Here is a 26,336-nt window from a genome sequence, read left to right as displayed (position 1 = left end):
TTCAGTGTCAGCCGTACTGAAGTGTTTGTTTAATGGGCACACCTGGAAAACACACAACGCACAATATCACCTCCCAGCTCTGCCCCATTTCCAAGTCTGGCAGCCAATGGGACAGGAGGGGGAAGTGAAAAACACGTGGAAGTTTTAGTATTTTTTTTCCTCCTTATTTGTTTTGTTTGGCATCTGAACTTTTGTCACTGGCGAAGTCTCCGATCAGATCAAACCCCGTTGACGAGAAAAGGAGAGACTAACTCCGCAAATAAAAAGAAAAAAGAAAGGGAAGATCAACAAAAGCCAACAGAACAAAATCTGAAAACAAACGAAAACATACAACAACAGAAAGGAAACTTTCCAGGGGTTGCAACAGTGCAGTGTTTCGGTTAGGTTAGCAGGATCTGGGCCGGAGAATATCAGAGGCTCGGGGAAGAATGTGTAACACAACAGGCTTTGTCTGCTCCAGATGTGAGTGCATATGTGAGTTTTGCGTGTGTTTTTTTGTGGTAATATCAAAACCTAGATCAGTGTTTTTCTCTCGCTTTACCAACCTTTTGTGTAGAAAACTGGAGCCTGCTTGGCAGCTTAACACAGAGTTTCTGACAGAGTTCAAAACCTCCCCCAAAATCTGCGAAACGATCGGTTCCGCTTTCAAGTTCTCGCTCTCTGTGCCGTGGCCAGGTCTCTGAGACTATTTGGATGTCGATTTAAAAGAAAGACAGATAGATTGACACTGTCTCTTGACGTCCTGCAACTTTAACTCTATTCTCCTTATACTCAAACTTGCCTTTGTGATTTAACACAGAAGCACAGACGGTACGCACTCCTCCAACAAAGACTACGTGTGCTGTCTTTCACCACGAGCCCATGCATACAGGGTCCCAGCCAGCGCCCCCAGATAGTCAGATGTGCGACAGACAGGGGTTCGCTGTGGTGCGGGCAGCTGCTCGGTGTTGTGATGGTAATTCAGCTGACTCCACAGTTCAGACAAAGAGAGAGAGAGAGAGAGAGAGAGGAGAAAAACAAAAACAAGACCAGGTGCTTTATTCATTCCTGCCACCCCATGTGGAGAGAAGTGAGGAGCTGAAGGAGAACAAGTGACGATCTAACAGCTAGCTGTGTGAAGGCAGACAGACAGCAACAAATCCATGACATATGATTGTTAAAGACGCTATTCCAAGTGCTTTTGCTTCAGTGGGAGGGGGTTCTGTGGCTCTTTTTTGGCTGTGGAAGAAGCACGTCCCAGTCCGAAGCCCGGTGCAGTAAAACCCGTCCCAGTTCAGAGGTGTTTGGCAGAAGTTCAGGTGTGCGTCGGGGTGAGGAGATTCCCGGGGCGGACCCACTGAACATGTAAGACGGCCGCGTGGCAGGCCACGCAGAATCGAGCACGGCGGTGTTTGTGCAAGACGCCTGGGGAGGCAGAGGGGTAATTGGGCAGTGATTAATGGGCTCAGATCAGAACCTTTTGACACCGGGGGGCACTTAATCTAGGCTGACATCGGCCATAACCCGCCTGCGTTTGGCGGAAATAAATCTCCGCACACAGAGGTGACGGGGAAGAATGTTTAGTCTGTTTTCCCTGAGCTCCGTTCATCAGCTTGTTTAACTTCTGAGCAATGTCAGGAATGTCTCTTAATGGGCTGCTTTTGTTTTACTTGGGGAAAAGAGGAAGGGATGAAAGAAAGGAAAAGACCCAAAAGAAATACATGGATCCCATGAACTTGTAGCAGTCGAGGCCACCAACAGTTGGGTGGAATTGTCCTTTTCGGTGTTCGTCTTGCTGGTGTTCTTGCGGACACTTTTGCAGTTGCCGTAACGGAGGAGGCAGTTGGCTGTCAGTTGGGCCCGCATTGCTCGGGACAGAGATGACTCCCAGTTGAGCTTTTGGGAACCAGGGCGTCTGGGCCCACTGTTGGGTCATTAATCGCATCTCCATCGTTTGAAGACGACTCCCCCATGTCTCTGGTGCCGAGCTCGGCCCCGCCAACTTCCTGTGCCGCTACAGGGACAAAGGGTTTTCCGATCTGGCGTGGAATTCCTCCGCAGGTCTTAATTACTGAGCTGAAGTCATTAGCAGGATAAGGAGTCGTATCCCCCGTTGATTCGAGGTGTTTATCACCTGATAATCGCAAGGTGCCTGTGAAGACTGACCCCCAGGGCAGTGTCTCTTCGAAAGGTGATTCTGCCCGATAAAGCCCTGCACTCTGGCTTTTATTACTATTATTTATTTATTTTTAAAGCTATATACACTTGTTTTCTTTGGACTTGCTTTCTATTCCAGCACAGACTAATCATGTGTCGGTGTTTGTGACGCATCTTGCACCCTCTCCCAGTGCTTTGGTAAATAGAATAGCAATCGCATCTCAGCCTAGATTTATTTCATTTGATTGTTTTGCAGTCCCCCGTGGGCACAATGTTTATTACACCAAAAAACAAACCGAATCCAATTGCCTGACACACACACCCAAGCGTGCCTGGCCTAGAGTACTCGCTCCGGCTCCGCCTGGTCTATGGCAGCGAGCAATCCGCATGATGATCCCGGAGAGGTGTTTCCGCGGAGGTTTATGACGTCCTGAAAGCTGTTGTGTTTGAAACAATGCCGGGCTGTGTGAGCTGCGACTGGACTCGGAGCAAAGTCCCTGAAGATAGGGGACACCCAGATCTATAGAGACAGCTGAACACAGACACCGACACCACCTCTTCGGGCACGGTGTCTGTGTATCAGTGTCTCCAGAGAATGATTAGAGACGACTCTTTTAGTGCTCAGAGGAACGCCCCCCGGGGAGACGATCGGTCCAGCATGCTGAGACATGGGACAGTCAATTAGCTGGGTAGATACTTATTAGTTAACTCGGTAGGGGTTATCACCAGAGATGGGCACGGAGGGTCATAATTCCAGTTTACAGAGCTGTCCCCCTCTGCCCATGCGTCAGTGTTCGCTTCTGAGCTGCTTTCTTAATGGTGTGCATCATGCTTCACGAGAGAGGGAGGAGAGAAAGGAGGATGGATGGGAGAAGGAGATGGGCACAGAGAGAAGGAGTGTTGGACCGAGTGTGGCGAAGCCCAGACGCCTAACCGGGATGTCCAGATTAGAGGGACGGAGATGGACTGACTTTCCATTTGAGCCAAGACCCGTTGCATCCTTCAACGCGGGCAGAGCAGCGGGTTTAGCTGATTGGGGAGCGTGTGGATGGCGGGGAGAGGAAGAGGGAAGCGATCGCAGATGAAGCTTCAGGAGAAGGAAACGGCGAGGGCGGAGGCTCGGAGGGGAGCACTGTTGTCAAAGCTGTGTTTTTTTTATTTTTGTTTCAATTTGTTTGGTTTGTTTGCGGACGAAGACCCCGTCCTCTCTGTAGGAGGTGTGGAGGACCACTTGAGTAAATATGGTGACGTCTCGGGCCTCTGACCATCCCCAGAGCACAGCCCGCCAAAGACAAAGCAGCCCAGCGTCCATCGAGGAAACATTTGATCCTAATTATCCTCCTTGGCTCCTCTGTCTCAGTGGGAACATGAGCAAGAGAAAATCTTTGTTCCCAGAGTCCCAGGGTAGGAAATAGCAGTTTGAGGAAAGAGCAATTTCTTTGGCAGTGAAAACCTTTTTCCGTCAGGGTTTTTTTTTTTTTTTTCCATTGGTTTCATTTGTTTTCTTTTTGTCTTTCTGTCTTTTTCTTTCTTTCTGTCTTTCCGGTCGTCAGGTCTGTATACAGATAGAAAACAGGCGGTCGGTGTCTTACTCTGACCAAAGCAGATAATGGGAGTCCAGTTAATATCAAAGCTGGTCCTCTGATGCTTGAGCAGCATGTTTTCCACCAGAGACGTTTGTGAAATCGGAAACTGAAACCCACTGATGTGTGTAGGAGGTCTGCCTTGCTTCAGTCTATAAACTCTCCTGATATTCTGCAGACTTCTTCCCTGGCCCTGCTTGTGAAACGGGGGGCCTGTGGTGTCTCTCTGACCAGAGACCAGTACATGGTTTGGCAATGGACAAGAGAGAGGGAGAGAGACACAGAGAAAGCGGGGAGAGAGAGAGAGAGGGAACTAGGAGGCAGGCCAGTGTGGTCCAGGGCCCAGAGCTGTCTGTCTCTGCGTGAGAACTGGAGCGGGCCCGCGGGGCGTCTGTGTGGCGATCGGTGGTCTTCTGTAGCTTTTAAACAGCAGAAACAATCCTGCGGGTGATCTCTATAGCTGGTGCTTTCCCCTCTGTTTGTACTGAAAAAACAGCAACTTTATGGACATTTCACTCTTATTTTTACTTGTATGATACAAGCCGTGCGTTATTGATTCTGCGTTTGTTTTGTATTGTTTTCATGTGGATGTTTAATCCTTACACACACACACACACACACACACACACACACACACGCTAAAAATAAAAGCGTGGATTGGAGAGCATCACAAGCACAAACCCCTGAGTGGAAATTTCTCCTTTTTTAAACTGCAAAACACCAGTTGTCAATGCGGTTCAGGGCTTTGTTTTTCTGTTCCCAGGGTAGAGAGAGTTAATCTTGCCAAAGCTGCCTGGGCAGAAAGAAAAAAAAAACTCTTTAGGATGTGTTTATACAGGGACTATTAACAGACCCTTTTTTCAGTATCCGGTTTTAAAGACTTTGCTTCCCAGAGCAGGGAGTTCTGTTTAAGCTCGGGACCTCTGGCTCCGAAAGCACGGGCAGCTGAAGACAAACAGATGCCTCTGCGCTCTCTTAAAAGGATGCAGTCTCTCTGGCAATCGGCGCTCCCTCGCTCCAGATCTGGCAGGCAGAGAAGAGGGGGATGATGCAAAAGTTGGCAGAGGGGTGAGCAGTGCGGGGGAGGGGGGTTGTAGACCCCTGCCACTGTTTGTGTAAAGCACGTCCAGCCTGCTGCAAGAGTTGGGAGTCAGGATATTGAGACATGGGAGCTGAGGCAAGAGAGTGTGAGTGTGTGTGTGGGGGGATGAATAAATAAATAAATGCACACATACATAAATAAATAGGAATGATGTATGCATAGACAGCGATACAATTAAAACGCCACGGAGAGATTTAGCAACCAGCGTTTAACAAAACAAAGAAAAGAAAGACATATTTGGGACTATCAGTAATGTGCCCACACAGTTCCTTGAAAACCACAGCCTTGCCTTTTCCCATGTTTGTTAATGACACACTGCCTGAGCAGGGAGGGTGGGGGCGTAGCGCGCTCTGGGACAGCAGTTTGGAATGGGCCCGGGTCACTCGCTTATTCCCCCCTGCCCGGTGATTTACCGGTGGGAGAAGGGGGATGAGTTTCCCAGGCAGTGTGGAAATGAGAAACAAACAAGAAGGACAAGAATGAGGAATTTGTATGGATTCATGCGTAGGGGTTTCGCAATGCTCGTGGTGTCGGGAGTGGCATCATCCCTCTCTGTGTGTAGCAGCACGTCTTCTTCCCGGGACCGGGCTTGAGGCGTCGGGGGTCGGGGGTCTGGGGGTGCCAGAGAGACAGGAAGGGGGGTCCAATCGCTCGTGCTCCATCGCTCTGCGTTGGGTTGTGTCGGGGAGTGCTCTCGGTTCTTCATCCTGTTTTTAAGGGCTTTCCTGGTCTGGTCGGATTCCCAGGAATGTGGGGGGATTGAGTCTCGGCAGTTGTGCTGTATGTGGCCGTGAACTCAAACGGCAAAACAAAAACAACGAACAAACTCAAATACACAGTGAGTGAAGCTGTTTCATCCGGACCGCTCTGCCACCTGATCTCGGGAGGTGGAGAGAGAACGGACACGTGCAGATCTCACTCAGACGATTGTGCCAGTGTCTCCGTCTGTCTGTCAGCGAAAAACATGCACAGTCACGGAGAAGACAAAAGACAAAAGCTCTGACACAACCTGGGAGCCGCCCTGCTCTGCCCCACAGTCTACAATGCATCCTTGGGCTCAATAAACCTTTATGAAGACGCTGTAAAATAATTCCCTGCGAGTAAGTAGGCCTTGGCTGCTTTAAAGAGCCACCCATAAAAATCAAACGCGGAGAGACACTAAACCCTGAGGCCAGCTCCATAAAACCTGTTAAGGATTGAATTACTCAAGTGATAAATAAGGACGTTTTTTCTGCTAACCGGCAAACTGTTGACTTTGAGGTTAGTTTGGAGACGCGTCCCTTCGTCTCCAGGAAAACTGGAGGGAGAAAACAGATTCCTCGCTGGTTTTAGTCGGCTGACCATTTAAGAGTCCGAAGATATACCTTGATCTCCATAACTGTGTTGTTATTTTTAACTTTCAAGACAATCAGGAGTAGAACTGACAAAAAATGAAGCTTTTCAGTTTTTGTGACTCGACTGTGTTGGTGTCAGACTGTGACTCGACTGCTTTCCTGCTGTGTAACTTCAGCAGATCCACGGTGGAGCCTGCAGACAGGTTTGCGTGCCATGTGTTCACACAGTGCGTCATGCCAGTGCGATCGAACTGCGGTTGCCCCCTTCAGAGGGTATACTATATCTCTACCTCCCTGGCACTGACGATCTTAACTCTTGGGCACAGAGCAGCTGTGCACCGCAGAGAGAAAGCAATTGAATTGAAGTTGAAAGGCACAAACCCATCACGAGTCAAATGGAAAGGAGTCCTGATTCATTATTATTATTTCAATGTACTTGAGCCACATGTGAGTTGGTGTGGAAGGAGTCCATTTCTCGCTAAGCCTTTCGGCCCCAGCGGTTGCGTTCACCTCTGCGGCGCCGCATCTCTCCGCCGCCAGCGCTTTGTTCCCCCGTGCGCAGAGGAAGCGAGAGATCAGGGCCACGGAAAACGGAAGAGTCATCGCGGGAGTCTGTAACGCGGCAGGGCAGCTGCCAGCGGGATTACGTGTCTTCGGGGGCGATCCGCTCTCGGAGGAAAGGGAAACGGAGAGAAGGAGAGAGAGTTCGTCAGCGAGGGACCTAGAATAACCCCCCTCCCCCCCTCGCCTCCCCCGTTGCCAACTATCGGTCTCTGTTTCCAGGGACGACGGCAGAGGCTTGTTTGTTCTCAGGTCCCCGTCGTCCCTGAAAGCCTCGCCTCCGAGTGCACTGTACCCCCCGCCCCCCTTCCCAGCCTGCACAATGAAGTTCTGACTACTTTGGCCCTTTTATCTGGCCACAAAAAGAGAGAGAGAGAGAGTGTAAGAAGAAAACCCCCTCCCCCCTCTCTCTTGATTCTTCTGGGTACGGGGGGATGGTGTGTGTGAGAGGAGGAGGAGGAGGACTGGGGGGGGTCTTTTGACATTTACAACCAGTCTGTGTGTGGAAGAAGAAGGGAGCGGGGGAGGGGGGGAGATAGGGAGAGCGGAGAGCGGAGAGAGAGGTGGGGGGAGGGGGGAGTCCTTTCTTAACGATTTAGTGTTCGTATTGATTCGTTCACAATGGCCCCCCGCCGCTCCCTGACAGAGCGCGGCCCGCGGGGCTCTACTGTCCCCGTCCCCGCGCCATCCCTGGGGTCCACCGTCCCCCGATCTCCGTCGGCGGTTCCGGCGTGGTTGTCCAGCAGCCCCGGTCGATGCTTCTGCGTCCGGTTCGCCATTGGCTGACGCGGGGATGGAGAGGACACCTGGGGTTCAGAGGACTGTGCGACTCGTAAATCTGTCCTCCGACAACCAGAACAACGAGTTCCTGTGAGATTCAAGGAGCCGCGTCTCTGGGGTCGGTGGACCGGGATGCGGTAGATTAGAGAGCATCGCCCTCTTCCAAGACGCCGCTCTTTACGAAGACGGTCTGCAGCTGCGGGGGCCACTGCGGTGGCGTTCGAAACAGATGCCGTCACAGCACATCTTCCCAAGGGGGCTCCCTGGGGACGGTGTTGGAAGAGACGCCTCCAGGAACGTGACATTTCAGGGTGCGTGTTACACTGCCAGACCACGGAGACTGAACACTGTTGGCATCGCCTTACAGGAAGAGACAGATAGAGTTTCACCGGCTTGAGAGGGAGGGAAATCACTTCTCACACACACAGCCTGGGAATTGCACGGAGCGTCCCAAGACTTCTTCCCCTCCTCCTCCTCCTCCTTCTCTCATCTTCTGCCCCTCCTCCTCCTTCTCCTTCTCCGCTTGCATTTATTATGATGATTTAACAATCCCACATCAATCAGAAGCAGAGGAACTGAGAGAGAAACGTCCAATCTCAGTTGGAAAAGGCGGCGGCGGCGGAGAGTTGTCTCCCCCCGCAGCGGCGGATGCAGGAGATGAATCTCACGCTCACAAAAGGCCATGTGGAACCGAGACAGCCCTTCTGTACCTTGGAAACGGACCCGAACCAAAGTCTTAAAAGACATCGCTCTCTGCCCCGAACTGCAGGTTAGTCCGTCAGGCGTCTCTAGAGCTGAAGTCTTGACGGTGGTCATTTTGCAGGGTGTTTAATTGGCAGTTCAAGCATGTAATATCGCCCCCGCCCCCCCAGACTACATACATTCTCCAGCGTCACTGTGTTTTCCCACTTTCCCACACTGAGTCCTCTTTCATATTCCTCTTCCTGTCCCGGCTTCACCCTGATCTCACTGCTATACTACACCACACTATACTACAGTACAGTACACTATAATACACAATACTTAACTATACTACAGTACACTGCACTATACTACACCACACTGTACTGCACTATACTATACTATACTAAACTATACTACATTAAAGTATACTATACTACACCACATTACTACACAAAACTATACTACATCACGCTACACTGCACTGCGCTATAGTAAAGTATACTACACCACGCTATTCTACAGTATACTGCACTGCTCTGTAGTAAACTCTCCTGGCCAATGCTCCACTGCACTACAGTCTTTGGTCTTTATGCAGATCGCTCTAAGCAGGGTTAAGCCTCCCAGGGCGGACAAAGAGCGGAGCGCACAGAGAGTGACGATACCCCCCAGCCCGGGGAGGGCACCGTCTCACAACCCAGCAGGAGCACAGACAATCCCGCGGGCCGGGCCGGGCCTCTGTGGGCCCCAGTCACTGCGAGCGCACAGCGCAGCGTCCCTACACTTGTGTTGCAGACACACACAACCCCCTTCTGTGTGGCATTCAGCAGCCCAGATTGTGTGTGTGTGGGGGGGGGCGTGTTTATTTTGGCAGTGCTTCCTCTCATTGATGGAAGAAGAGCAATAAAAGGTGGATTCATAAACCGTTTACTCCAGTCATATATCATGGTTCTGACCGAGTGTGTGTGGGGCTGTTTTAGTTCACATTTACATAAAGACTATAATTTAAATCTGATCTGCAATATACAAATAATAGTCATAATCACAGTAATAAGTGGCAGAGTCCCACACTTCATCTCCGGCTGTGTCGAGGGGCTGTAGTGAAGCCCAGCGCTCCTGTTATCTGTGTCGTACGTGCCTGGCAGTACGGCTCTGAATTCACAGACGAATTGAGAGTCTCCACCCCGGCGGACCGGTGAAGACGCAAACTGCCATGGCATGAGCTCAGCATGAGACTAGGAGACCATTATTATTATTTCATTCATTTATTTTGCAGATTAGCATCATAAAAACTTAAAAAATGAATACAAAGTTTCAGTTCCACAGTCCGTGGAGGACTCCTTTCCAAAGAAACATTTTTTCTCTTCTTCTCTCTCTCAAGTAAGTCCTGGCAGACACTCTCGAAAAGCGCCAGGGGAATTTGATTTGCTGCCCCGTGACCAATCGAGGGGCTCTCCTCCTCCTGCCGCAGCGGGCCGACCCCCGGCAGGAATGACAGATGTTGACATCTGTGGATGTCTGCCGGGCCCACGGGCAGCTGTCTGGAGGTGTCTCGCTGCCTCTGTTTGGACACTGCAGATTAGGACGCAGAGAGAGAGAGTGAGAGAGAGAGAGCAGGGCCTGGGTCTCACTGTAGCCTCCGGTCTGGTTTTTGCACAGGAAATCCCCTCAGGGACCCTCGGAGCGGTCCAGGGTGTTTGTGAGGCTTGGTGGTACATTTCCCACACTTTCGTTATCCAGACACGGTGAACCGAGCCAGAGCTGTTTTCCTCGACATGTATAGATTTTTTTTTTTAATGTTTTTTTTTTCTCTCTTCAGTTTGCTTCAGTGTCGTCCAGATACCGTTAAAAATACGATGTTCCGCATTGCGTGCTGTTTCGCGGTCGGTACTGGGGTTGGGTTGCTCGGTGTCCAGTCTTGCCGGGCTTGTACCGCCAGTACCGCAGTATTGAACACAGGGCTGGACCGGGACGCTCTCGGGCCTGTTTGCACACTTTGCTTCAGCCTGTTGTCAGCGGTGAGGGATTTCAGAATCACAAAGCGGCTTCTGAACCCCTCACGTCCGGCTAAGTTAACAGTTCATAAATAAATAGAAACCTTGCCTATTTGCTTGGGTCTTCTCTCTTCAGAACATTTTCTGTGCAGTTTGTTCTTCTCTCCCGTGAGTTTGCCTCCGCACTTCCTCGGGTTGGGTGGCCTCTCTGTGAAGGAGGCTTTGGTGACTTCTCACTAACGGCTCACTAATACTGTGGATCTCGTTCTCTGTGGCCCAGCGGTCGCCAGTGCTTAGGTCATGCTTCACAACGCTCCAGTCTTCCTCTGAGAAGGAGCAGGGATGTCCGCAGGGTCCCAGCTCCCGGTCAGTCTCCCGAGCCACCCAGGCAGAGCTCGCCTCGGCATTCGCGCTCCCTGCCCTGCAGCTGCGGGCTGCCCTCTGGGTCTGTGTGTGGGGGCTTTGGCACGACTCACACATGGGGCGTCGGGGTCAGATCGTCACAGAAGCATCTTTAAAGGCAAAGTCCGCAGAGCGACTGAGATCCTGTCAGCGCACCACTGCAAGAAACCCAACATGCTGGCGTTCTCCGCATTCAGCAGCGTCCAGTTGGGTGCTGTGCTAGTGTGTTGAGGTGCGCTGGAGGGTGTGTTGTGGTGTGCCGAGCTGTGCTGTAGGGCTGTGCTGTAAGTCACTGAGATCTGTCTGTGGTGCTCTTCCAGAATCCAGGGCGATGAGTAACACACCGTAGAGGGCTTCAACAATGGAGCCTTCTCAGTCAGACCCCTCTCTCTCTCCCTCCCTCCCTCCCTCCCTCCCTCCGACGGCCGCCCCCCCGTGCGTTCCTCACAGAGCATCCCCTCATTTGTCGCTTTGTTTGTTTGTTTCTCTGGGACGCATCTGCTTATTATTTTGGTCTCGCCAGGGAAGCATGACGGAGGCTCCATCGGCCCCTCTGGCAGACGCCCAGACAGAGTGACTGACTAACGGGCTGCCACAACCAGATCCAGATCCATATGTTTGTGTTTATATTCTCTGATTTGTTTAATTTACGTTTCAGATTTCAGCCGTCCTTCCTTCCCCTCCCGTCTCTGTGACTTGTTTTTTGGTAAATAAAGCAGTCGGTGAACAGTGAAGTTGTGCTCACAGCACGCCCACGTTTATAACGTATCCTCGCTCGCATGTACTCGGCACGTCTCAGTGCTCAGTGCACATACTACACATATGTGCTGAAGGCCAGGTGTGCTGATCTCTGTGGCATGGCAAAGCCCGAACGCTGCTGGCAGACCGTGCTTCCCAGGGGCTGCAGAATCACAGCTGTGCAAACAGTGCCAGACCTGTTTTTGTGTTTCGGTGCTTTTCAATCACGCGTCACAGTTGCTTAATCGGCAGGAGGAAATGGCTCGAATATATATCCCGATATGTGTCCGTACAGTCAATATTTAGGTCTGCCTTTGTGTTTGTCTCCTTCATACCGGGCTGTCGGCCTCCCGGCGCGTTTCTCTCTTGGTGTTTACCGACTACGAAGTGTCCGGCCCTCTTATCTGGGTCACTGGTCAGGAGGCGCGCTCGGTGGGTGTCGATCGTGGTGTTGTTCGGGTGGTGTGTGCCTGGGGTTTGACACGTTTAATGTCTGTGCGTCTCCTACCTGCGATGTGAGTGGGGGGGGGGTCTGCGTGCCAGTGGCGTGCACAGCAAAACCAGGTCAGAAGCCATTACCTCCCCTATCTCTCCATCAGAGCTCCGCCCCCAGGGAACCGCTGGGAACGCAATCAGGTGGGGCTTTGAGTTTTTTGGTGCGTTTCATTTCCTCTCAATTTTTTGCCACTGCAGTCCACACTCACAGACACAAACGTGCACAAATACTCAGAGACACACACATATTCTCTCACACACACACACACACACACACACACACACACTCTCTCTCTCTCTCTCGTCCTTTCTCTGTCTAACAAACACACACACTCTCTCTCTCTCACTCACACTCACACACTCTCTCACTCTCACACACACAAAAGACCCCAACCTCGTCCCCAGCGCCCCACAGCCCCAGTGCGCTTGGTCACTCCCCCCCCGCTCCAGCGAGATTCCAGACATAGTTAATTTGCCTCTAAATAAATGCAGCCGAGGCGTGATGAATAGCGGGGGGGGGGTCCGGCTCCTCTCTCCGCTGTGATTGGTGGGCTGTCAGGTCGGCTGTGAGGAAGCCATGGCAACGGGGATCCGGGCCTACAATAACAGGGCCGGGAGTCCTCAGCCCGGGAGACGAGGGATTACAGCAAATATGACAGTCCCGCTGTGGAGAGGAGCCATACCACCCCCTCTCCTCCTCCCCTCCCCCCCTCCCCCCCATCTCTCTTAACCTGGGTGACATTATCATCACAATCGGACAGGTGACCTTTGACATCTGACCTTCTTCTCAGTAAATGGGGGTGGGGGTGGGAGGTAGTTAGTGGGGCTGGGAGTCTAGTTTAAAACAACCCTGAAGTGGCTGCCGGGGAATACGGGTGACTCCCAGATCGCCGGGACGTTCTGGTTTAAATTTATTTTTGCTGGATTAAACGAGTTCTGCCCACTTCCTGTGACTCGGGCGAACGCTGAGGAGCAGAGAGCAGCTTCGGCAGGTTCAGCGTCCTGCCCCTCCAAACGCCCCTGTAGAATCCTGCACTGCTCCTAGTTATTATTATTATTATTTTTATTTCTTGGCAGACGCCCTTATCCAGGGCGACTTACAACATAAGTGCAAACAAAGTGCAAAATTACAGAGAAGTTGTGTATAAAACACAGCAGGAGCAGGAACACGGGGTCGGACGCGGGTCAGTTTAGGGGAGACGCGGTGGAGTCGCCCCAGTATCGGAGGGTCTCGGGGGCGCGGGACACTGAAAACGAAAAGGCGCCGCAGCACTCGGATGACTGTCGATGTGAGCCGTGTCTTTTAGACGGGTTCTCGGGCCGCCTTCGACTTTCACTTTGTCGTCGAGTTCAGTTTTGATTCCTTTCTCTCCTCCTTAAAAAAGAGATCTTGCTCTTGAGATCTTGCCCTCTCTCTCGCTGCCCCCACCTGTCCCACCATCTTCTCCGCTCTGCGCCAGCCCCCCCCTTCCCCCCCGGTGCCAGCCCGGGGGAGCTCCGGAGAGCGACGCTGTGCATTCCTGGGAATCCGGATGAGGAAGTGAAAGGCGGTTGACGGCCCCAATCACTTCCATGTGGCTTCTTCTGCTTTCTTGAGGTCACTGGTTTCCAGTGTGTTTTCATGTGTTTCCAGTTAAGTGTGGGAAATAAAAAGCATAAACCTCACACACACACACACACACACACACACACACACACATTAAAACAACAGGAGGATAAGAGAAGCTCTTGGTACGGGATCTGTGGTCCTTTTTTCATCCTTCCATTCCCTCTTGTTCTCTGAATCACTCTCTCTGTCTCTCTGGTTCTCTCTCTCTCTCTCTCTCTCTCTCTCTCTCTCTCTGGGCTTGTGTAGCTGCTGAAAGGGCTGCATGCAAGGCTATAACTGTGGGAGTTATAACTTTCAGTGGGATACCATAATGCTGCACCGCTGGGCAAAGCCATCAGCGTGGTGCCACATCATTGTCCTTCCCCTGCACACAACCTGTGTTCGTACCGACGGGTAGCGACTGGACTTGCGCGGCGAAAGCAGACGAAAGCACGGGGTGAATGGAGGCAGTGAAGTAGTCACCTGACACCTGTGACAGAGACCAAATGGAGTCCAGGGTGCCCGTGGTTATCAGATGAGGACTGAGCCCACGGCGTTGTGGTGCCAGTTGTGCGTCCTGGTGTCTGCCGGCCCTCAGCGCAGTCCCCGCAGAACAGCGCGAGCAGAAGGCGGAGATGAGGGGAGAAGACTGGTGATGTGCATCGTAAGGGGATCCCCCCCTCCTCTGCACACACACACCTCCCTCCCGTCCCTGGAGCTGCCATCATCATCCTTTCTTCCGCTAACGCTCTTTGAAGTCCGAGCCCGGCTCTGTCCCAGGTCTCTCTGATCCCAGTGTAGGGTTACCTCGCCCCCACCGGCTCCCACACAGCGTCCCCTTTGTGCGGGAGAGGACGAGCGGAGCAGGGAAAACGTCTCCGCGGGGTGTGGTGTAGCTGCAGTGGCCGTAGGTGTGTGCCGTGTGTGCGTGTGAGTGTGAGTGCGTGTGCGTGTGTGTGTGGGCATGGGCATTTTTCGCAATCGTACACAACTGTCCACCTGCGGCAGAGACCTGTCGATCCGCTTCACGATCCTACGGTACAGTTCGGCCGTGTCCCGAACAGCAGCCGACTCTGAGCTCGAGCGGGGTCTGAATGAGATCTGAAAGTGATCCCATCGGAGTAACACACCCAGCGCTCCGGGCCCAGGTCAGAGAACCGAGCCGTCTACTCAGAGAACCACCTCCGAGAGAGTCTGATCGTTCTTCCTTTCTGTCTCTCTCTCTTTGAGTATCTCTGAGGGGGCCGGCACAGGCAGGACCGGAGGCTCTTGAGCTTTTTCCTTAATTTCAAAAGAAAATAGTCTCCTCGGCCACCCGTGAAAAAAAAAACCAGTCTACGCGAATCCCCAAGATGGCCGAGGAGTAATGAGTGAAGAATGTGCAGCCGGTCCGCTGAGAGAGACACGATCCAGCTGTGGGCTTTGGGGGAATGTTTTGAGAGTGAGGTTGTGACAGGAAGGAGGCAGGGAGGGAGGGAGGGAGAGAGAGAGGGCAAGGTATTGACGGGGGGGGCTGACAGTGTGGGAAGTACAACTCTGCCCCCCCCCCTGGCTGGCCACAAGGCATTACAGACAGCCTCCTCTCACAGGCTGTGGATCAGGGTGTCCTTTGTCTCGGACCGCAGGGCAGAGCGGGGGGGTCTTAGCTGAACTTCCTGGAAAATCCCTTCCGTTTCAAATCCTCGTACTTATCGTATTTATTGAGGCTCAGATGATCCCATTGCTGAAGGTCTTTCCCAGGACGTGGCCTTCACACCGCCACAAGTGAGTGAGAGGGAGCAGGAGCCCCGAGGCCAGGTGTGCTCACTGGGCGCGCTCACTACACACCCGTACCCGGTCACTGCCAACGCCGGCTCACTCGCGCCACACGATTCTGAACATCACTGACAAAATCATCCGAGCGGTCCGGCTCGCCTCGCCCGAGAGTAAATGGCCGGATCGAATCGAAACCTCCACGCTTTGCCTGAAGTTACGGATTCCAGAGCGCTCTGCTGGGATTCAGGGCGGGGGGGCTCTGCTGCTGTGCCCCTGAGCGAGGCGCTGGACCCAGAATTCACCAGAACGAACCCGCCTGTATCGATGGGTCACTGGGTGTAAAAATAATGCTGTATATTAACAATGGGTTGACAACAATCAAAAGTAAATTGTAAAGAAACTTGATAATAATTGTTGGAGCACATGTGGACCCCGCCCAGCAAACACCCAACCCCCCCCCACTGGCTCTCACAGGCTCAGTGTGGACAGCAGCTGCGTCCGTCCGTCAACCCCGGGCCGAGGGAGCGGAGGGGGTAGGGAGGCGAGCACTAGGGCGGCGCTTCTTTTGAACCGATGGTGTTCCCGCGCGGGTCAGTGTGAACAGGTGCCTTCGGAGGCCGTGACCCCATGTCCCGGCTGATGAGCTACGCCTTCGGTTTTCACGGTTGGACTGTGAGTCCAGGACATGCACAGGGGGGCAGGTACATTATCCCGGCCTCCAGCCCGAGTGCCACTGAATGTTTAGTTTTTCTTGTTTTGAATCCAGCAAAATTGGTTGTAATGGGAAACAAAACACACGCATGCGTTGCCATTCCCGCGGTGCTTCAGAGTGAAAACCTCCTACAGCTCATTTGAGGTCTCAGGGAATGTGTCCTATGCAAGTTTTTACAGCAGCAGAGATTTCGTCACTGTGTTTTGCCAGGCTTTGCCACGCTCATCGGCCTCTTTCTCCTCCTCTGTCTCGCAGGTGTCGTCCCGGCTACATCGGGGATCTGTGTCAATACCAGGACCCGTGCCATAGGTTGACTTGTGTGAAAGGAGGCATGTGTAAGAGCCAGGTGCTGGATGGGGAGGTCCAGTTCACCTGCGTGTGCCAGCGCGGCTTTCGAGGTAAAGTCACCGATCAACCTATCAATCAATCAATCAATCAGTGGTCGCACTCGGTCAGGGCCAGTGACAAGAGCTGGTTTCTCACTCAAAAATTAATTTGTGAATTAGTTTAAATGTAACGAAATAAATACAACAAGGATATACATGCTATATGTAATTGTCTCTCAGTCCCTCACTCCCACTTTGTCCCCCTCACTTCCTCTCCCCGTATCCCTCTCCCTGCTTCCCTCCCCCAGGCCAGGACTGCTCCCTGATCGACTACTGCGCCACCAACCCCTGCGCCAACGGGGCCCGCTGCGCCAACTGGAACAACCGCTACAACTGCTCCTGCCCGCCGGGCTTCCAGGGCAAGAATTGCCGGAACGACGTGGACGAGTGCAAGAAGCCCGGCGTCTGCCTGAACGCGGGCACCTGCGTCAACAGCCAGGGCTCGTACCGCTGCCAGTGCCAGCCGGGGTACAGCGGGCGCGCCTGCGAGGTGGCCTCCCTACCCTGCGCCCCCTCCCAGTGCCTGAACGGGGGCACCTGCCGCCAGACCAGCGACCTGTCCTACGAATGTGCCTGCCTCCCAGGTACACACCAGACAGACAGACGCAGAGAGTGTTCATCAACTCCCTTCCTTCCTACTTTCTCCAGAATACGCCGATTGACAGATTGATAGATCCTCCGACCCCTTCCCGTCCACTAGCACCCGTCGGTCCCCCTACACGAGAGCGTGGAAGTCCTCACGGGGTCCACTTTCCCAAGCGCGTCACGCTGATTTACGGCCTCCTCTCGGCTCTGCTTCCCGTCTCGCTATTAATAGTAAACATTCGTTCGGGGGAGAGAGAGACAGAGTGCGAGAACAGCGGCAGCTTTTCAAACACTAGGAATTTATGTTACAGCAACCCCCTGCCGTCCCCAGGGGCCTCCAGACAGGAAACATCTCTCACAGCTAGAGGAAGTCATTGAAACTGTTAGGGATTTTAAAACAAGCAAACCCTGCAAGGAGGAGCGTCTTGGGCTGGCTCTTCACATGCTCTGGATGAGGCCTGTGCATCCGGCCGCGGAGCAGGGCCGTGACAGCGCCCCCGCGTGTGTCCAGTGCATGCGTCTCTCTACCCGGTGTTCGTCTGCTTGTCTGTGTGCCCGTGGGAAGCGGTGACCCAGTAGGGGTTTAAAAACCACCTTGTCCTCTGGGCCTGTTTTTCCAAGACCAAGATGAACCCCACTGAGATCACTGGGAAAATAAACTCTCCTTCTCCTTCTCTCCCTCTCTCTCCCTCCCTCTCTCAGGATTTGAAGGTCACAACTGCGAGGTGAACGTAGATGACTGTCCTGGACACAAGTGTATGAATGGAGGTCTGTGTGTGGACGGGGTCAACACCTACAACTGCCAGTGCCCTCCTGAGTGGACAGGTACCTACTGCCCTCTCTCTCTCAAGATCGGAGCTTTTTATTCAGTCCCATTAGTGCCACAACCCTTTGTTTTGGTGTCACACAAGAGTCATAACCATGAATACAATAAGACACGGCTGATTGTATGTCTTGATGTAACGAGATGTGCTCCCCTCTCGACGCCGCAGGGCAGTACTGCGGGGAGGACGTGAACGAGTGCCTGATGCAGCCCAACGCCTGCCACAACGGGGGCACCTGCTTCAACACGGTGGGTGGCCATTCCTGCGTGTGCGTCAACGGCTGGACGGGCGAGGACTGCAGCGAGAACATCGACGACTGCGCCACGGCGGTGTGCTTCAACGGCGCCACCTGCCACGACCGGGTGGCCTCCTTCTTCTGCGAGTGTCCAGTAGGCAAGACAGGTGCGCACCCGACGTCTTTTCTGTCTTCCGTAGCTGGGTTTAAATTCATTTTAAATCAGTGCGTTCGAGTCTGTGATGCCTGTATTTCTGTCTGCCTCACTGGGCAGCTTTATCCGTCCACCGATGGACTCAGCCTCTCTGTCCGTGCGTCCGCAGGTCTGCTGTGTCACCTGGAGGACGCATGCGTCAGCAACCCGTGTAATGAGGGCTCGGCCTGCGACACCAACCCGCTCAATGGGCGCGCCATCTGCACCTGCCCCGCGGGCTTCTCCGGCGGTGCCTGCAACCAGGACATGGACGAGTGCGCCATCGGTAAACACGGCGCCGGGCGCTTCCTAGCACTTCTCTAACAGGGGGCGCTGGCGGCTTAGGCCTGTTATTCTTACCAGGGCTGGGGGTCATCTGTGGTTGGCCTGACTGGATGACCGAAGCGCTCCTAGTCTGTTGAGACCTACCACAATCCTGGCAGTTTCCACTTGGTTTTGTTTTTAACCGTTCAGTGTTTAGTCTTGTTTATTAAGCAGCGTTTCGATTCCTCGTTGCTCTGTCCTGTGTTAACTGGGACTCTTACTCAGCTCGTCTCTGTGTGCTTTGGCTTGTTCCCTCTCAGGCGCCAACCCCTGCGAGCATTTCGGCAAGTGCATGAACACGGAGGGCTCTTTCCAGTGCCTGTGCGGGCGCGGCTACACGGGCCCCCGCTGCGAGATCGACATCAATGAGTGCCTGTCCATGCCCTGCCAGAACGACGCCACCTGCCTGGACCGCATCGGCGAGTTCACCTGCATCTGCATGCCAGGTGAGAGCCGGTACCTTCCCCGCCATGATACTTTGTATGTAAAGTGCTACATACGTTTTATTTGATCCAGGGATCGATTGATCTCTTAATTGATGTGCGGTCAGGTCACCTCCCGTTCCAGATCTTTCCCAACTTTAACTGGCCAGCTCTACAGACACTCTGTGAAGTCTGTCGGATGAACGGGGCTGTCAGGCCCCAGGGGGCAGCGGCAGAGCGGGCCCCGAGACCCGGAAACAGAACGAGGGCTTTTAGGGACGTCTCGGGAATCCCTAAGTGGGGTTACAGAGACGCAACCCAGACTGCCGCCTTTCACAAGAGTGGGGGGAGGGAGCTAGGAGGGAGGGAAAAGATGGGGGGATGGGGGTTTACAGGGAGGAGGCCTGCCCTCTCTCCCTCTCTCTCTGTCTCTCTCGCTCCCTCGCTCCCTCTGTCTCTCGCGGCCGGGCGGCGGGGGGGGCGGCGGGGAGAGACGGGGGCGCTGTGTGCAGAATGCTAATGCGCAGTGAAGTTGTGGGAATGGGGAGCAGGACAATGGCTGCACAGTGCCCCGTATAGAGAGAGGGTCTATTCCCATCATTAATTTCAGCCTTTACCCCCATCGCTAACCCCCCCCCCACACACACACACACCTCTACCTCCCCAGCGCCCCCAGCCCCCTCATATATAGATATACTGAAGAGAAGACCTCCAGTCCTTGCCTTTGTTTTATAGCCCATGTTTGTTAGTCATTTGCTCAGCCCTGGTACCTAGAGACACAGTCCAGTAGAGAATGGTATGACAGCCCTGGTCCCCCTGCTGGACTGGACTATGTGTCTGTGTCTCCGTCTCCGCCGTGCCGCATTGTAAATGGTGTCTTTCTCTGTCTGAACCATTCACTGCGCTCTGATTGTGAATGAAGAGGGGGCCAGTTAGAGGGGAGGTGTTGAGACTGTGTGTGCTGCGGTGAACAAAGCTCTTCCGAGTCAAAGAGTGCTCAGATCAGGGAACCTCTCCCCCTCTCTCTCGCTCTCTCTCTCGCCCTCTCTCTCGCTCTCCTCTCCCCCTCTCTCTCACTCTCCTCTCCCACTCCTCTCCCCCTCTCTCTCGCTCTCCTCTCCCCCTCTCTCTCGCTCTCTCTCTCCCCCTCTCTCTCGCTCTCTCTCGCTCTCCTCTCCCCCTCTCTCTCGCTCTCTCTCTCCCCCTCTCTCTCGCTCTCTCTCGCTCTCCTCTCCCCCTCTCTCTCGCTCTCCTCTCCCCCTCTCTCTCGCTCTCTCTCTCCCCCTCTCTCTCACTCTCCTCTCCCACTCTCTCTCCTCGACTTATCTGTATCTCTTCATTCTCTCTCAGGCGGTTCACACAGGACAGCACTGACCGCTGTGTGAAAAACCACTCACCACATACATGCACACATACCCCAGGGCAGATTTCACCATTTCAGCAGCCCTGCCCTCTCACCCCTCCTGTTTCACCACTCTGGTATTAATGAGTGTCCCTGTGTCCGTGTGTCCGTGTGTCCGTGTGTCCACCCCCTGCAGGTTACATGGGGATGTACTGTGAGGTGGACATCGACGAGTGCGAGAGCAACCCCTGCGTGAATGAAGGCATCTGCTCTGACAGCGTCAACGCCTTCATCTGCACCTGCCAGCCAGGTAACCGCACACGCACACGCACACGCAACTGTGCTGTGTCAGGCGATACATTAATTTGAAAAATAAACTAAACGCTTAGTTTCTTTTTCAAACAAATGGGTGTGAGAATACGGTGATCCACGCTGCGGGCCCCGGACCGGGCCCTCGGTGAGCCTGTGTGCCGAGGGGGCCGGTGTCATCTCCCCGGTCTGTCCCGCGCGGGTCAGGGTGCAGCGGCCCCGCACCGGGGCCCTTTGAAGACTCGGCGGCCCTGACAGACAGGCCCCCCGGAAAAAAAAAAAAAGCCGTCTATCTCGCTGCCTGCACAAAGGGCCCATTGTCTCCGTCCCTCGTCCACTGTCCGCTGCACAGCCCTGCCGGGGGAACAGCAGCCTCCTCCCGCCCCCCACATTTACATCTGGGGCAGACACACCGCAGCCCCCCCGCCCGGGAGAGCGCTATTGAGACACGGAGGAGGGGCGCAGACATATTGTCAATCACGGCGCTGTCTCCCGTACATCGGCACAGCCCATGAGCGCACCACACGCCTGCCCTGCCCAACCTGGCCGTGCAAAGCTATGACATGATCAGTGATAGCCACCTCTCTCTCTCTCTCTCTCTCTCTCTCTCTCTCTCTCAGGGTTTACCGGCACCATGTGCCAAATTGACATCGACGAGTGTGCCAGCACCCCCTGCCAGAACGGGGCCAAGTGTTTCGACAGACCCAACGGCTACGAATGTCGCTGCGCAGAAGGTGAGGCTGCCTGTCCGCCTGTCCTCAATCTGTCCCTCTGTCCCTCTGTCCGCCTGTCCTCCGTCTCCCTGTCTGTCTGTCTCGTCTGTCTTGTCTGTCTGCTGCTGGTAAAACAGTGTACGGTCTCCACAGGGCGGGACGTGCAGGTCGACCACCTGCGTCTCGCCCGTTGGTGTGTTGTCCTCAGCTGTGCGCTCACGTGGAGGATTTGTCCTCCGTCTCTCTCTCTCTCTCTCTCTCTCTCTCTCTCTCTCTCTGCGGTGTGCGAACGGTTCCTGAAGCCACTGCCGCCCCCTGCTGGCCAGAGCAGAGATCGAGGAGCCCAGCGCACCCCTCTGCTGAGTGCGTCTGTGTGTGTGTGTGTGTGTGTGTGTGTGTCAGTCTGTGTGCATGTGTTTCAGTCTGTGTGTACATGTGTGTCAGTCTGTGTGTGTGTGTGTGTGTGATTGTGTCAGTCTGTGTGTGTGAGTGCGTGTGCGTGCGTGGGGGGGAAGTGGGCTTCCATTCTTTGGAGGACTTGGTGAATTTGTATCAGAGATGAGCTTTAAATATAGAGAGAGAGCGAGAGAGAGGAAGAGAGAGAGAGAGAGAGAGAGGGAGGGAGGGAGAAAGAGTGGTAGAGAGAAGGAAGGAGGGAGGGAAGGAGAGAGGGAGAGAGAGAGAGGGAGTGCGTCGGGCCGCCCGTCTCGCGCTGGCTGCCTCTTCAGCCGGGAGATAAAGCAGCATTGTGTGGCCCGGGCTGCTCAGTATTCACAGCGCTGCGTCACGGCGGCCCCTCTGCACTCCCAGCGCGTATGACGGCCATTGTCGTCCGCACCTCATAGAATATTCACAGGGGGGGGGAACAAAAGCAGGTTTGTGATTTCTCCTTTTCTTTTTTCCGGCCCCTGTTAATGGCCCCCTTTCGCCGGAGACCCAGAGAGGTGGCGATCGGGGAGGGGGGCGCGGGGGTTGTAGAATGTGAGAACTAATTTGACAGCGTGTCTCTCAGACTGAGGCCCCACCGGACAGGAACACTGTTACTGCAGACGGGCTTTGTTAGGAGAGAGAGAGGGAGGGAGGGAGGGAGTGAGAGAGGGAGAATAAAATAAAATTAAACGAGAAATTCCAGCATGTACCCATATTCATAATATTATTCCTATTATTATATATTTTCTTTGTTTTTCAAATTCTACCACCGCGACACTGAAGCCAGACAAAATGTGTTACTTCTTTCCTGTTGTTTGGCCAATTGTTTCCCGCGGGAGTTTATGTAATGGGGACCTGTGCCCATGAACTGTCCCCAATGTCCCTGATGAGCGAGGGACAGGACGTAGACAGGTTGTTGAGTCGTCAGGAGATGGACGCACTCCAGCACATTGGATTTGAAATAACGAAAATGGGGGACTATGTATTAAAAAGGCTGACATTTCTACAGAAGATACCCTCAAATGGAAGCTGGCAGTCTGCACTTTAACATCATAATCATTGTTTCAGTAGTAGCACAGCGTTTCACTGGCCTCTGGTTCTGATCCAGTCGGCCCAGTGTCATGTATAAGGCTCGGCGTCTACAATGCAGCTGGGTGGTTTGTTTCTGACCTCTGTTTTCCTTCCGGGTCAGGGTTCGAGGGCACCCTGTGCGAGAGCAACATTGACAACTGCAACCCCGACCCCTGCCACCACGGCACCTGCGTGGACGGCATCGCCAGCTACACCTGCACCTGCGGCCCGGGCTACACCGGCTACCGCTGCGAGAACCAGCTCAACGAGTGCCACAGCAACCCCTGCCAGAACGGGGGCAAGTGCGTGGACCTGGTCAACAAGTACCTGTGCCACTGCCAGCCGGGCACCTCGGGTGAGTGTCAGCCGCTCCCCCTGGCCGCGCGATGCCAGGCTGGGCTCTGTGTGGCGAAGGTCCGGCAATCCGCAGTGTCTCCGGCGTTTTAAGTGTGAACTGAACTAATTGAACCCGTGTTTTTCCCAGGAACCAACTGCGAGGTCAACTACGACGACTGCGCCAGCAACCCCTGCGACTTCGGCATCTGCAAAGACGGCATCAACCGCTACGACTGTCTCTGTAAACCGGGCTTCACAGGTCAGGCCCCTGCCTCTCCCCTCTGCTGGGTGTTACTGGGTCCTGGGCACAGCGGCACTCTTGCCATCCTCCCTCCCTCGCTCTCTCTCTCCCATCTTCCTCACCTCTCTCTCTCTCTCTCTCTCTCTCTCTCTCTCTCTCTCTCTCTCTCTCCCTCCGCAGGGCCCCTGTGCAACCAGGAGATCGACGAGTGCTCCTCGAACCCGTGCCGTAACGGGGGCACCTGCGTGGACGAGGAGAACGGCTTCCACTGCCAGTGTCCCGAGGGCTACCACGACCCGCTGTGCTACTCCGAGGTGGACGAGTGCAGCAGCGCCCCCTGCGTGCACGGCACCTGCCACGACAACCTGAACGGGTGAGGCGCGACCCTACGCACTGCCTGCGCACGCTAACTGGACAGTGACGGTGTAGAAGGGCTCAAGGCGTTATAAATACTGATTATTATTATGACTTGAGTGAGTGAGTGATCAAGTCGTGTCCCGCGCAGGTACAAGTGCGACTGTGAGCCGGGCTGGGTGGGGCTCAACTGCGACCTGGACAAGAATGAGTGCCACTCGAACCCCTGCCAGAATGGGGGCAGCTGCCTGGACATGGTCAACGGCTTCAGCTGCAAGTGCAGAGAGGGCTTCAGAGGTAAGGGCTTAGATTACAGTTTACAGCCCAAATAATTGATTAATTACATTGATTAATTTCAATTATGCCACTTATTCTTTTCCCTGTAATGAGTGTAATTCAGGCTCATGAACACTTCGGGGATTGTAATTGAATAATTGACCCCAGATCTGGGTCCGGAGGGGGTGAAACCCTTACTCCTGAGTGTGTCAGTCTCGTCCGTGCCCTCGTCCCCGCCAGTGCGTTAACACACGGCACAGACAGCGGGGCTGGTGCTAACCGCTCTGCCCCCCCTCGCCCACAGGGGTCCTCTGTCAGACCAACATCAACGACTGCGCCTCCAGCCCCTGCCTGAACCAGGGCACCTGCGTGGACGGGGTGGCCGGCTACACCTGTCTGTGTGACCTGCCCTACACGGGTGAGTCCGTGACCCACACTGACACGCACACAGACACTCACACGCACAATCACATGCACATGCAGTGAACCACAGTGACTCAACCTCTCTCTCTCTCTCTGTCTCAGGACAAAACTGTGCGGAGGTGCTGACGCCCTGCTCCCCCAGCCCCTGTGAGAACCGGGGGGTGTGTGAACACAGCCCTGACTACCTGAGCTTCGCCTGCGTCTGTCAGCCCGGCTGGCAAGGTACCCCCCCACTCTCTCGCCTACTGTTATTACGAGATGTAATTATTCACATGAATTACAATGGATCCCAGGTCTGAACTCACCCATGTAGATCTGATTGAATTAAACTCGTCATTTAATGCACCTCTCTCCCTCTCTCTCTCTCTTTGTCTCTCTCTCTCCCCCCCCCCAGGCCAGCGCTGCAACATCGATGTAAATGAGTGTAACGTCAGCCCCTGCAAGAACCGGGGCGCCTGTACCAACACGCCTGGTGGCTACATGTGCTCCTGCCGCCCGGGCTTCACCGGCGCCAACTGCGAGGTGGATGTCAACGACTGCGCGCCCAGTGAGTGCCAGCGCCGAGCGGCCAGGCTAGACTATTGTTTCACACTTACACCTGCTTAAAAACATGCTAAAGCCCAATGCAGTGACCGTGTAGTGACTATGTAGTGGCAGTGCAGTCACAGTGACAGTGTAGTGACAGTGTAGTGACAGTGTAGTTGCAGTGACAGTGACAGTGTAGTTGCAGTGACAGTGACAGTGTAGTTGCAGTGACAGTGTAGTGACAATCTAGTTACAGTGTTATGCTGTGTGCTACCAGTGCCAGGCAGGGAAAAGTGCAGAAGTGTAATCAGCCTCTCTCTCCCTCTCCCTCTCTCTCCCCCTGCAGACCCCTGCCTGAACGGGGGCTCCTGTCTGGACGGGGTGAACTCCTTCCACTGCAGCTGCATGGTGGGCTTCACGGGCCCCCGCTGCGCCGACGAGATCAACGAGTGCCAGAGCAACCCTTGCCGCAACGGGGGCACCTGCGCCGACTACGTCAACAGCTACACCTGCACCTGCAAGCTGGGCTTTGGGGGCCGGCACTGCGAGATCAACATCCCAGACTGCACCGAGAGGTGAGCGGCACTGGGGGCCACACTCGGAGCCAGGGCCAGTGTGTGTTGCGGTGTGGTTGTTTGTTGGCACCGTTTCGCAGTTCCACGACCGTAGAGCACTCACTCATGACCCAGTGTCATAAATCATAACAATCCTGTGGGGGGGGCGCTGTCCGACTCCGCAAAGACACAACACGGAGCATAAAGAGATGCCCCGTCCAGAAGGAGAGGATACACTGTAGCAGCTGGAACAGTTGATGTTTACTAAAGATCTAACTGGATGCCCTCTTGCCCTCAGCTCCTGTTTCAACGGGGGCACCTGCACCGACAAGGTGAATGGGTACAGCTGCAGCTGTCGACCGGGCTTCACCGGCACCAACTGCCAGCTGGAGGTGAACGAGTGTGCGTCGCGGCCCTGCCTGAACGGGGGGGTGTGCGTGGACGGCCTGGAGTCCTACCGCTGCACCTGCCCCCCGGGGTACACCGGCCCCCGCTGCCAGGTGAGTCCGAGCCACGCGCGCCCGCCCGCTCCGCCGCAGTGTGGCGTTCCCACAGCGCCGGTGCTCCGGGACCGCAGACTAACCGTGTGTGTCTCCGCCCTGCCCAGATGGTGCTGGACGCGTGCCGCTCAGCGCCCTGCCAGAACGGGGGCCGTTGCCGCCAGCAGGGGGCGGCGTTCAGCTGCGACTGTCCGGGCGGCTGGTCCGGACGCTACTGCGACATCCCGGGGGTGTCCTGCGAGGTGGCGGCCGTGCAGAAAGGTACAAGACAAGGACACACCCCAAATACCCCCACGCCTCCTAACTACCCCCCACACTGAGCCCCCAAATACCCCCAATGCCTCCATACTGCCCCCCACAAACTCTCACACTCAGCCTCCAAATACCCCCAGCCCCTCCGTCCTCCACAGTCAGCTGTAACTTCTACCCCGTT

General features: G+C 54.5%; 1 protein-coding gene across 1 annotated transcript in view; it reads left to right on the top strand.

The window, feature by feature from the left end:
• notch3 (notch receptor 3) overlaps positions 1–26,336 on the top strand; it is a 46,144-nt gene that overhangs the window by 8,783 nt on the left and 11,025 nt on the right. The window contains exons 3-20 of the mRNA XM_066707822.1: positions 16,117–16,259; positions 16,496–16,831; positions 17,535–17,657; positions 17,825–18,058; positions 18,215–18,370; positions 18,669–18,854; positions 20,369–20,482; positions 21,102–21,215; positions 22,816–23,049; positions 23,179–23,289; positions 23,452–23,644; positions 23,777–23,922; positions 24,206–24,319; positions 24,427–24,546; positions 24,719–24,871; positions 25,196–25,424; positions 25,702–25,903; positions 26,011–26,164. Of these exons, the coding sequence (XP_066563919.1) occupies positions 16,117–16,259; positions 16,496–16,831; positions 17,535–17,657; positions 17,825–18,058; positions 18,215–18,370; positions 18,669–18,854; positions 20,369–20,482; positions 21,102–21,215; positions 22,816–23,049; positions 23,179–23,289; positions 23,452–23,644; positions 23,777–23,922; positions 24,206–24,319; positions 24,427–24,546; positions 24,719–24,871; positions 25,196–25,424; positions 25,702–25,903; positions 26,011–26,164 (3,062 nt within the window). The remainder of the gene's footprint in view (positions 1–16,116; positions 16,260–16,495; positions 16,832–17,534; positions 17,658–17,824; positions 18,059–18,214; positions 18,371–18,668; positions 18,855–20,368; positions 20,483–21,101; positions 21,216–22,815; positions 23,050–23,178; positions 23,290–23,451; positions 23,645–23,776; positions 23,923–24,205; positions 24,320–24,426; positions 24,547–24,718; positions 24,872–25,195; positions 25,425–25,701; positions 25,904–26,010; positions 26,165–26,336) is intronic.

The sequence above is a fragment of the Amia ocellicauda genome, chromosome 7 (genome assembly GCF_036373705.1).
Source record: "Amia ocellicauda isolate fAmiCal2 chromosome 7, fAmiCal2.hap1, whole genome shotgun sequence".
NCBI classification, from domain to species: domain Eukaryota; kingdom Metazoa; phylum Chordata; class Actinopteri; order Amiiformes; family Amiidae; genus Amia; species Amia ocellicauda.
Note: the sequence above shows the minus strand (reverse complement) of the source record. Positions and strands in the feature narration are given on the sequence as shown.